Raw genomic sequence first — 12987 nt, 5'->3', positions numbered from 1 at the left:
GAGACCTTAATGTGTCCATAAATTGTTTCTGGAGTAAATGTTTGTTAACTCTTAGCTGGTTGTGACGTTTATTCCTCAGTTTCATTTGAAGTTTCTTGGAAATAAACATTAGATGGTGTTGCTGTTGTTGCTGCTGACAACGATCGCATTGTAAATGAGAATGACGGCTTTGAATGCTTTATATTTTTAATATTGTGTCGATCAGGTTGGTTTTGAAAATGTACGAGTGAAGAGATTACACAAGATTAACACTTGTGTATGATGCGAGTTGTTTCTAGCGGTGTTCCAACTCTGTTGAAAAATAATCGAGGATTTTAAAAAAAGCAATAAATTTTGGATAGAGAGAAGGCGGTAATAAGGTCCGGCAGTCAGACAGACGCACAGAACGGAAAATGTGAAAAGGAATACCGGAAATTTTCGTGGAAGCTCTTCAAGCGATACTGTTTACCTCCCTGCCCACAAACCCACCCACCAGCCACCCGGCCACCCAGCCACCCAATGGGTCAGCTACTCCTACCCTAAAGCAATGGCGATTTCGAACCACCCCCAAAGTGCAATTGTCTTCAGCCCCGATTGGAAGGTAACCGCATGTAAATCGAAACATACTTTAACCCAGACTTGTAATCAGTTGTCACACAAGGGCTTTAAGTAGTGTGGGAGGATTGATTGAAACTACATTCTGTTTGGTCAATCCAATGATTCAGAGTACTTATCACACGGCTATACACATATTTTTCCAGACCCAACTAATTTTTTTTTTACAAAGCAGTCAACCGATTGCACCAAATACAACCTTCATTTCAACCCGTCATGACTAGGAACTCTCCCACAAACCAAAAATACAGTGTAATTACAAGCACGCCATCCTTAAAAGCAGAAAACGAGTATTGACGAGAAAGAGCACAAAAAAAGAGAAGGTACAAAGAAAAGTAAAGAAAATCCCTTTACAAAAGACCAGAGCTCCAGATAAAATCACGACTTGGCCAGGAACCCTGGCTCCGTGAACGACTTATTTTGAGTCGAGAATTCTGGCATCAGACTTGTACATCTGACGAGTACAGCCAACTTGTCAATAGAGATGTTGGTTCAAACATTCAACTTTAATCCTTATCCTCCAAGGTAAACAATCGGTGTTCATCGAGAAAATGCTCTTTCACGCATGCCTCAAAGATTTCTGAAGCAAGTTGGCACTGATGATCTGCCTACATCTAATTTATCTGCGATAATTGCACAAAGGAGGAAACCTACGAGCATCTTTCCTTCAGGCAAATATTTACTGTTATTTATTTATTAACGGGACAGCAGGTAGGAGAACAATTCTTCTGAACCCTTGTCTGAGACATCAAATGCATCTTGTCTGCTCCCATCATAAACCTGCCAACCGTACATCCAGCCGGCCAGCACACCTGACGCCAGATGCCAGCGAAGAGAAAAAAAAAACGGAGGGTAAGCACTTCCACTTGTTTACCGAGCGAACTGACCTGCTTTAGGGCCAAGGTCGTCTGCTTCGATCCCAGACTCGCCATGAAAAGTAACGACTCGACCCCAGGCCCACAGGACAGTCAGTCCAAACCCCACAGTTTTTTTTTCCCCGCAGTCAGCATCTTGCGCAAAGCAACATCAGTGATGGCGCCCAGCGTCAATCGATAGAGTTGCCGTCCCTAGACCGGGAGTTTCCGGACTTTGCCGAATGTTCGCGATTCGTCCGCTGGGTCACCGAGACCTGACCGCAATTTGCATGGCGGGGGTAACCGCGCCAATGAACGATCTTGTCTCTGCTTAAAAAAAAAAAAAATGTGCGTGAGTCAGAAATGTTCCCGGATGATGGCGCTGCGTTAACCTCGGGGTCACTGAGAAAATCTGAATTCGATCAGCACTAAGCTGTGTGATTCTGATTTACCTTGCTCAAATTTGTATATTTTTGGAAACAGTAATCGGCCCACGGGAGCTGAACCTTCGTTTTTATGTTTTTGATTCGCATTAAGATTCAAAAGTCTTAAGTGTAGGGTGGAATGTATTTCACGAACCAGATCGTCAGACCTCAAGTTCCCTGACCGAACGATTAAAACGGCGGACATTATCGGTGGCTTGGAATATGAGAATTAAACTATGGAAATTATGACAACAACTAATCGACCGATGATGAGAATCCCTGACGAGGGAACGCTTTGTTAGTGTGATTTCTGACAAATGAAGAAATTTGTAGCCAGCCAGAAATATCTCATTGTAAAATCAGGCGCCATTACTTTCGGAAACAGGGTGGGCGTGGAAAACGGGGGCTAGGGGCGTGCAAAAGTACAAAAATGGAAACAAATTAATGAAGAGAGAGAGAGAGAATAGGAATTGTAATTACGTGCTTGGTTAATCTCCGAGGGAAAAGCCTTGAATGTTTTTCATTTTTGTCTCGATTGTTTCTCTTGCCAATACTGAACGATGTTGCACACACTGTTTTACTGGTCTCATGAATTCAACAACAGCTGTTCAACAACAACATCAGCCGTTAACAAAAAGCACCGCAGGCTGAGATTCTTACCTTTGCAGTTGCAAAAATGTTCATGTGCGGTCTGAGAGATTCAGTCCAGGGTGGTAAAGCGGGGAAGGATAGCAGTTTAGAGAAATTTCTGGGAAGGAACCGGAAATGTCTTTATCTTTGGAACTGGAACCGGTGAGGGAATAGCCTGTCGCTAGACTCTAGTCGGCGGTAAGCATGCTGGTTATGATTTGAACACAAATTTATTGTCTCCAAAAATATTCAGTATAATTATTGCGTCTGTCTGGACCAAGTAACATCCTGTGATCCAGTTCCACACGCCGCTTCTTTGAAGAAAAATATTACCTTCTCGAAATTTTCTCGAATATTGGCTCAAGGTAACAATAGGGTTCGCAGTCAAACCAGGTCTTGTCCGAGTTACCGGACACCACCTCACTATACCCTGTGTCACTGACTCTTCCCTCCAGTAACTTCCAGTAGTCTCTAAACCAGAAGCCAGCATTTCCTCTCACTAACAACCAGTGAAACCTAACTGCAGTCTAAAGGGCTGATGGCGTGCTCTGAACTAATAAGCTCGAGCTATTTTAGTGCTTACACTCCTGTTAACGCTTTATTGTCAACTTTGGCTTTCAGTACATCGCAGAACGATGGAAGAATCGACTGGAAGGAATGGGAGGGGGAGCAAGACAACGATTGGAACCTCGGCGAGTACGTCAGCACCATGATGCAGGCGTGCAACTGAGACCATTGTGTTAACCAGTATAGGCACGTGCTGTGAGCTAGCCAGGGTTTCCAGCATTAAAAGAAAGAAGAACCAAAGAAAAGGAAAGAAAAAAAAAATGTTGAAAATTAGCAAACCTGAGAGAAGCAATATAACAGCCGGCTCTACTTCCGGTTATGACATTGCAGCCAATCAAACAAAGCGGTCCCTTGAAATGTGCAAAGACTGCATCGACATTTGATGAACTGTTTTCTTTTTTCTTCCATTGACCTTAAAATAATGCACCTCAAAGACCACGTGCCACATAATTTATCGTTTACATTTCCTAACTTTACTTGACTGAGGAGGACATCTCGCGAAAATCTGTTCTAAAATAATTCAGCGCCGCGCACAAAGTATGAGAGTAAGAAACAACCACTCCCCCTCCTGCTCCCTCCACTCCAGGAAACAGCTACTCCCAAACCACAATGATGTTCACGTGTGGAAGAAAAATCCATTTCCTTCAAATATCTATTCCTGGCGACTTTAAATATAGCGTATCGTGATAATTTCAACATATGGCTTGTCTTGAAGATCTTGTATTGGTATGTAAGCTATGTTATTTCCATCTCGAAGGGACTGAAATAGTCTTAGAAACCTTGTATAACCTTTCTTGATTTTTGTATTTTTGGTCCTGTTTCTCTGGTCTTGAAGACATTAATGAGTATCTGTACTGTACTTGTTAATCTTGTTAATATGCATCTTCATCTTGGCTTTATTTCGTTTCAGGTAGTGCAAGGATGCTAATCCCTCCTTAATCAAATCTGTCAGGATACGCCTCCCTTTCAATTGCCCTTGTCTCTGACTTCCTTTTCTTTGGTGACACAGTCAAAGGTTAGAGTTCAAAGTGGTGAAAAAAAAAAGTTTATTGCTTTATGTACGAAATGTAAGAAACTGCACGATATTGCACGGAAATACAAATACTTCTCAAAGTTCGTGTCCTGTTCCTGCTGCTGAAGCTGCTGGTGAACATGAAGTACAACTAGTAAAACGTCACTTCCGGTCACACGCAGTGAGTGACGGCATCATTGAGGCTCCCCCCACTTACATGCGTGACGAGCGTGACATCCGTGACCTACGTGACGCACGCTACGTTCTCTCCAGCTAACATCACACGATGGCGATAACTGTGCTCAACGATTACTGCAATAAAGTGAAAACTGCCGTCGCAGGTCCAGAAACACTTCCGGCTAATCACATCCCATTTCACCAAGTTCCATCCCAACCGCCTTTCCCCAATCCCCTCCCCACCCGCTCCGCATTTTAAAGACCGAGATTCAAAAGAGTCTTTTCTCGGAGGCTCGTCCATGAATTACACAGGATTGCAGGAGCCCCGACTGAAATCCTCGCCACTCATGTATGAAGACTATAATCAGATTAGTCAAGTCGGCATGCGCACGACACGGGCCTGTAATTGTCTCCCTTTCGCGGTTCTGCACCACGTGATCCATTTACTCCGTGGTCCTGCGGCCAATGTGGCGGCCTCGGTTCATTCAGCTTCTTGCACGTGGAAGACTGGTAAGTGTCCACGGGCTAAATATTCTGATCACAGCTCCGTTTTAATACAAGTCTTCCTCGCAAGTTCCAGCCTTAGTCGTCTGGCCTCATAGACATGCTTTGGCTTCGTTTAGACATGTAGTCTAGAACTAAAAATGTGTCTTATAAGCACTTTCCGACAAAGCCTTCATTCCTACTCATCGTTAATCGTCTACAAATTCTTTGACATAAGTAACTATAATGTCCACAGACAGAAGCTGAGGAAATGTGTCAGATTCGTTGAAGGACTGCCTCGGTTACTGCCAACCAGTCAAAATTCGTTTTATTTTAAAATGCAGTTTACACTAACAAAATCAAATTTAGGCCAGAAAAAGACCATTTTCTAAAATCAATTCACTTAAAATTTTCAGATTGTGAGAACAGAAAACGAATTTTTAAAACGCGATTAAGATAACATAGACATCATGGAAAAGAAAAAGATCAATAAATAGAACAGCGAGATGATGTCACGTGATGACCTAAACGGAAATTGCGCTGCACGTGAGGCAATCAAGGTTCTTTCGATCAATCAGTTTATTTCTCATCCTTAAAACTACGATCTGTTGTGACTTAAAAAAAAAGAACTTTCTGGAATTGCTTTAAAAGGCACTTAAAACTTTGGAAGGTGTCGTGTTCAGAACACTTTCACTTCATTGTAAAAGGCTCTTCCGGGATTTCGCAGCTCTCCTCCCGGATATTGCATTGTCGCTGATTACAAGTCGGGGTGGCTGGGAAACTGGGTTTTACGTCATATTCTAACAGAGTTATCCGCCCAGCGGAAGGTGGAGGCGCAGCTTACCCACAGGTGAAGGTAAGAAAAAGCGAACCTGACACTTGCCGTCAAATAAAGTTGGTTTTTGAAATTAGTGCTGAAAGGTCAACAGCTTTGCGTGCTTGCACTGATCTTCATCTTGCCTGTGGTCCTAATGAGGGAGACCAAAGTAGCCTTCGTTAGGGTGGAACATGTCTGCTTAACCTTGTTACCTTGGCAGTCTAAGGTTTCAGTCTCTGTGGTCAGATTCCAACCGATCCCGAGGATGGTTAGGCGTATATAAAGGTTTAGTTTAGTTAGGCGTGTATAAAAGTTCATCCCTACAATATTGCTAACGTACTCTAACCCTTTGACTCAACGTGACTAAAAATAAAAACTAACTGCTAAAAAAAGCTTTTATAAACACACTTTTCTTTGAAATGTAGAACTTTGTCTTGTTCTATTCACATGACAAACTATGTGTTTATCTCTTCCCAAAAATAACTGTGTAGTTCTACTCGCTGATTCACTATGTGTAGTGAACTCATGTGACCTTTGTGACCTAAGCAAACTAGTAGTAAAGCACCGTTTTGTCTTCTCATCTGAAGAAGCATTTCGTCATTGAGACTAACAAATAATAACAAAATCCTGCTCCTTAGTACACATCCTTGCCAACAATCTTCTCTCCCTGCTCCTCAAAGGGTTCAAAATAATTGGGCGATCCTCGGACATCTCTCAGATGTTCTTTACGCCGATAAGGTCCTGGCACTACAGTTCCATCCTCGACAAAATTACAGCTGTCAAAAACTCAAGCGTGAAATAATGAAACTAAAATACATACTTGTCATAATCGTGACACTCAAAGCAAGCTGGATTGCTTATCGGCTAAGGTTCTGCGACAAACTAAATAAGTCCCAGACTCAAGGACCTTCGACTTCACGCTTTTGTTCAGAGAGATGACGATAGATTATGGATGGCACCTCCATTAGCGGCTACATCCGCATCTGATAAAACTACGGGTCAGAGAGTGGGGGGAAAAACAAACTCAGGCTCCTCGATACTCGACGACCAGCTGGCATGATCTGCTCGAGAACCTCACGATTAGGACCGGACTGGACGGCTGCTGGCCAGACGGACGCCATGACTAAGCCACATGGCGGAAATCCCACAGACCAGTCCACCTTTCCCCAGCCTCTACCCCCTCGCCTCCTTCCATCCTCTCTTTCTCGTAATGACAACAACAATGTGAGGTTGGTGTGCTTTTCTCTCCTTGGTGTGTCTCACTCACCTGCCTGGCGGCGGCGTCATCCTCTTTAACGGCGCTGAGTTTGGAGTCTTCGCCGTCGTCTTCGTTGGAAGCGTCCATGGCGTTGTCGTCTTTGTGGTCATGGACGAGAGCGGGCACGTCGTCCTCAAGGCTGTAGGCCCCGCCGATGGCACCGCTGATGTTGGCGTCCAGGAAGGCTCGCTTGCTTAATGTTTTCTCGATCACCCCCATTTTTATCAGTCAGTAACATCTTCAGAAACAAATCGCCAAGGTTTTGTTGCGCACGAGGTGGCGGCGTAGACTGTGGTGTAGATGACAACAAGCGTGTGTCTGAAAAAAAAAGAATTGATGCTATTCTTAGTATTCTTAATCTATTGATAGTACAGAATTATCTCAAAGGGAGTTTCTAGTAGAAGTGTTATATTTTTACTGAACCATAGACAATAGAAATAATCAAGCAAATTTTGGTGAGGATCTCATAAACAACCGGTTTCAACCGCCACCCAACACAAGCATGACCACATACCCCTGCTCTCAGCTCCTTAAGATTCCATTAAGAGTTACGTGGCATTCAGAGGACTGTTGGAGAATAACTCCTACTAAATCTGGTTTTAGGTCGGTTACCTGAAGCTGTTCACACATGGATGAACAGCAAAAGACGGGAAACTGAAAGTCACTGATGAAAGCATAAAAAGTCCAAGAGAAGCACATGCCACTACCCAGCTGCTACAACTCACCTTTCGCAAAGAATAAATGCCAACCATATTTTATGTGAATGATTAACATCAACAACAACATACACATAAAATGTCTGGCGTATATTCTTGCAGTAGGTTAATTCTTGCAGAGATATTCTGCGTGTATTGTTAACTGCAAGATTCTATATCAAACATATTCTGTGGGTAGGACTATATTGCAATATTCCTTTGTGTATGATCGATCTCTGGAATATAAGACAATCACAGTTTACGAGAATGATTACCCACAAAACTATAAATATAACGTTTGTTAGCATAATATTTTCGCAAGAAGAAAGATTACCCAGTCTACGGACATGATCAACCTCAAGGGAAACTACTCTCAACCTGAATGACTAGAATGAACCTATGCTTGTGGAGGAATCCAGGAAAAGCACCTTCAGATAAAGTAAGGGTGTTGGGTTCTGCAGCCACCCGAAGATACCCGCCGCACATTGTCACTGCAATAAAACCATCGTCGCTGCCCCAATGCTGTTCCCTAGCAACAAAGACGTCCTCCAGAACAGAAGTTTACGATATCATCACTATAGACACGGTCAATATTCGTCTAGACTGGCTATTCATTTCATAGCCGCTGACTTCCCCCAAACACTAATAGATACTTTTTGGTGTTGGCTGCAAACAAACGATAACAGCTTTATGAGCTCGTTTAACAGCCGCGTGATCAGTTACCATGGAAACGACCGCTGTCAATCTAGGAGTTGGTAAACAAAGGGGACAAAACAAGAAGAAATTCTTCAACGCTGAACAGGTTTTATGAGTTTCAGCATTCGAATAATTGAATATTGGTTTTCCATACCTCTAGAGAGAAGGGGAGAACTCTCTACTCGATTTAACTTCTCTTACTTTTTAAGGGGAGAGGGCGTTATTTGTGTTGTCATAGAGATCGGGTAAGGTACTGCTGTTTGATCATGTTAACTTGATATTGAAAAAATCTGAGACTTCAGCACAAGTAATGCTTCGTGTTATTGGCACCGGAGGAATTATTATTTGTCGCAACGAACTCTGTCAACTCGTGTCAATAAAAGGTCACCATGTGGTTAACTTTGCATCTTCCTGGGAAACCGAGACCACGGCAAATGCCGCCAAGACATTGAACTTTGCTAATCAACTAACATAAAGATGACTGGATGACGCACCACCGTCAGATGGCGATAAACAACATGCGACATTTCAGGTAAACACCTTCTCCCCCGGCGCACGCGCACACACACACTTCTTGTGGTGAAACTGGACCTGACTACCTGAACAATATTTTATAATCAACATGACCCAAGAAACAGTTGAATTCTGTCGACCACTTTTCTGTCTGTATTATTTCAGAGATATCGTAAACATTGTTACTGCTGTCTTTGTTGGTCTCAAGGAAGCTAGAAAAATGTTGATGGAAGTCAGCTGATGGCAATTGTCTGCCAAGGACAAAGTAGGTTTGTGTAATTCCGCTGGAACACGGAGCTTAAGTTATTACCAGCCTCTCACTAAGCGATTTGTCTTCTGGGTTCCGAATTGTTATGTATCAGTGTCGGCCTTCCTGAGTCCCTCGAAGCTTCTAGACCGATTGTAAGTAAACGATGGTTTTGCAACCCAGAATCTGGACATGATTCACAGCGTCAATGTCCACCCTTTAAACACAACTTATCTTCTAACTTGCTTTTACCTTTAATTTGTTAGCTGGTTACAACCTCAGGAACGAAGAAGTGAAGTTGAGACGAGGACAAGTCCTTGGGGTCCCCGCTGTGTCTGGTCCTGATGCAAAAGGTCGTCCTTCCTAGACTGGGGTTAGCCCCTTGAATCCTCTAACAACTTGCATCCAGACTAGTCTCCCTTACACAGGAGTGTTGTACTCTAGTGTTCACCGCTTGCGTCTGCGTACAACCATATTGTAATGATGTGTATCAAAGTTGTACATGTAGAATGTCTCATCTGGATATTCTTACACATGTATCGGATGTAGAAACATATGTCGATGTTTTTCTCATGATCCTTAAAGTATTTAGGTGAGGCTTCAGTCGTATGATCATCACGATGGCGCCGTTATTTTTGTACCTTATCACTAGCCTGTTTCATTCTCTCATTCATCCTCTCTCTACGTGAGCACGGTAACTGTTTGGTCTTTATCTAACGGTGTATAAACACCGTAAAAAAAACCAAAATGTTGTGGGTATCTTGCACATTTTTTTTCTTCCTCTGCCCTAGTATTGCCTTGACCTATACTTTCACTCCTCCAGCATCCCTTTCCCCCCACGGGGAGATAATCTGGCTGATAAAACAGGTCAATCAATAGATAAGATGGAAGCAGTCCAGCTCTCTAAAACATCCTTCTCCTCTCCTGTGTGGCCGCTGAGGGAGGCAGGAAAGGAAAGAAGTGAACATGAGAGTGAGAAGGCGAGAGAGAAGAAACAAGGGGAGAGGTGAGATTGAGAAAGAAATAGCACATTCATAATACTGTAGTACTGTGATATATTACTAGTAGCCAGTGGATACAAAGAAGACTACCGAGTCATGTAGGAAGGAATGAGACTGTAAAAATAAATTATCAATTATAGCAATGTTTTATATACATATATATCGAGAGAGGGTCAAATTTGTGATCCCCTTGGGTCACTTATTCCGCTTATTGTAAACAACAGCTTTCGTTTTTCTGAGATTTACATATATTTATTTACACATATAACAACCTCCTGTCTCTCTCTAACAGACCAGAGCTGGAATGGAAATGACAAGAAAAAACCTTTTTATTTTTTCTGTCTTTTTTATAATTATAGCGATTTATCATCAGTGAGCCGATTTTTAATTTATTTTATGAGACTAATGTTTGTTAAGATAAGTGATAGTCTGGAGGGCACAGTTCAGTATACATCTGACTTCTTTTTAAATATCTTAACTTTGTCTTGTGTCTTGTTCAATGCGACATCTGTCAATTCATCAAAAGTATTTTAAGGCAGGGAATATGACTGTCCATTTCAATATTCTTTTCAGTTTTCGTTTATCTCTGCAGTATTACTAAAGAGCGTCGGTAACCTACAGCCATCGATGATGGACCAAATGATGTAGGAGGGTTGTCTTCCCAGTAGACAGTGAAACGAAAGCAGATTATGATTATTTATTGCGCCTGTCTCTTACTAATACATTTCAAAGAATTGTGTATTCAACAACTTTGATGTCTTGACCACGAGGGACAGGGCTGCCAGCCTGTGTCAATACAATCTCACCGACTGCAAATTTAAAAAAGAACTTGGAACTATTGATCCTTTTAAATATGTCAAAATTGAACAAAAAACGGGATTTTTTTTTAGAAAAAGAGAAGATGAAAAAACAAACCAACAAAGAATCATAGAAACAACGAATGATAGAAAAAATAAAGGAACGAAAGTTGTCAAGGGTAAAAATGAGTGTCTTTCAATGTTACAACACAGACATTCTTATAAATAATTCAACACAAGGCTGCCATTCCCATGACCTATTCAGACACCTGTGCTACGAGTGCGTGTTAGCACATTAGAGCCAAAGACTGCAGGAACAGAGAGAGGAAGCAGGAAAGAAGAGAGACAGAAAGACTACAGGTCTGAAGGAGTGAGCTCTTGCTGTCCTGCCGAAGCTAGTTGACTTTGCTGGCGAGTGCTTTGTAATAAGGCTTTATAGTGAATTGAAAATAAGACTCTACATTAACAATATAACAAACCTCTACAGTGAAATGTAAACATAAGAAAATGGTTTGTGAATAGGATGTATAGGGAAATATAAAATAAAATATAATGAAATTGTTTATGGGAAAGCTTTATAGTGCAATAATTGATAATTACAATGTCAGTTTATAATATGGCTATGTGCAGTAAAATCATCTATAATCATGTCGTTTGCTGGAACACTTTAGAATGAGGGTATGCGGTGGTACAATAATGCTAACCAGATTCCTTTCTCACGTCCCTCGCCTGAATGTGTTCACCAGAACTTCAACATATCAACATGAACACGCGTCTGCACATGATGATCTCATGATGGGGATGAGTGAAGTGGAATCTTTATTCGCTACCCTGACGGATACAGCACCTCAAGATCGTTACCTGCTGAATCCCGTCATCCACAAACCTGCCTGAGCTAACCGCTATAATAAAGTTACCAGACTTTTCAATATCAAAGCCAGTCCCCATACCTCTCAAGTTGTCTTCCTGAATAACTGAAGATCTGTCATCCAGAGCCGACAGTTTTCCCCAGAGAGCAGCTGGAATGAGACACATAGCACCCACTGTCTCAGCACGTAACGGTGGCTGTCCCGTGGATCCCTGCACACTGCGACCTGTCAGGAAACGAGAGGCAGACAAATTCGCCAGACCTAGCACCCGTCTCGAACAGCCAAACCAGGCAATATCCTACAAAGGAACCAAAGCTCCTCTGAAGAACCACTTCACAAGTCAGTGGGCAAACAAACACGAGCCCGCCATCAGACGACCAGATGGTCAGTCTCACACGCCACCAGCAGATTATCATCCTCCGCCCTGGACATTGTTGACTGCTGCCCATGTGATACGGACCCACGGACATCTGTGCATGTACTACATCTCTTCCAACTACACAAGCAGACATGGACAGAGCTGGGGCCTGAGGGCGCCACGCAAAAAAGATCTGAGACGCCGAAGTGGACATGAACATGATGACCATCTTCACAATCACTGAAAACATAGAATTCCAACAAGCAATCTCCCGAAACGAAATTGAGCAATAATCAGGAGGTACCGTGAAATAATTTATAACAAGGCCAATTGGTGATTTGGGATACACGAGGCTTCCTAGTGTCTTGGGTTATAGGACTTCATGGTTAATTTGGTTAAATGCGAAAGCTTCTGACATTACAAGCAAAGACTTTTTTTAAAAAATGCTTACACTTACGAATGATGCTCGGAATTCTCTAACAAATAAACAAATTTAAACTGAAGCAGCTTGTAGGTGAAATATTCTGCTAGATGTATGTTATGTAAATTATTGATATAATTATATAATTATTGATCAGCTATGTAATGAAGTATGAAGTACTGACCATCAGTCATAGGACAAGCATTTCTAGCTCTAAAGTCCATTTTATACTCTTCTTCTCAACACGGACAATGAAAGCTCTGTACAAATCCTGTTTCTGTGGAGCCATCCCGACATCATGCTTTCCGTTCCTGGACAAATGCCAGCTTTCATGAATCGAATTTTTAAGCTGCACGCGCTCGCCATGATTTTAGACCGACGCACTTCAGTTTAATGAACTCTACACAAACCAGTCATCGTCTAAAGCATTTTACCGCCCTGGTCCTGGCGCTACGATCTAACATTTTAGATAAAAAAAAAAAAAACCAAGCGGAAAGTAAATGTTTTATTAAGTCCCAGTCTGCCTAATTACTATGGAAAAATCCAACAAAGAAACAAACCAAAAAAAAGGAA

At 42.2% G+C, this 12987-nt stretch overlaps 1 protein-coding gene across 2 annotated transcripts in view; it reads right to left on the bottom strand.

Moving 5' to 3' along the window:
* The window catches only part of LOC112559343 (sodium- and chloride-dependent GABA transporter 3-like), a 61390-nt gene that overhangs the window by 38590 nt on the left and 9813 nt on the right, over positions 1-12987 (bottom strand). For both annotated transcript variants that reach the window (XM_025230498.1, XM_025230501.1), the window contains exon 2: positions 6827-7135. In XM_025230498.1, coding sequence (XP_025086283.1) covers positions 6827-7036 — 210 coding nt within the window. In that variant the 5' untranslated portion in view covers positions 7037-7135. The remainder of the gene's footprint in view (positions 1-6826; positions 7136-12987) is intronic.

Source organism: Pomacea canaliculata, linkage group LG3 (assembly GCF_003073045.1).
Source record: "Pomacea canaliculata isolate SZHN2017 linkage group LG3, ASM307304v1, whole genome shotgun sequence".
Taxonomy (NCBI): Eukaryota; Metazoa; Mollusca; class Gastropoda; order Architaenioglossa; family Ampullariidae; genus Pomacea; species Pomacea canaliculata.
The sequence above is the reverse complement of the archived record's forward strand: the minus strand, read 5'-3'. Positions and strand labels throughout refer to the sequence as shown.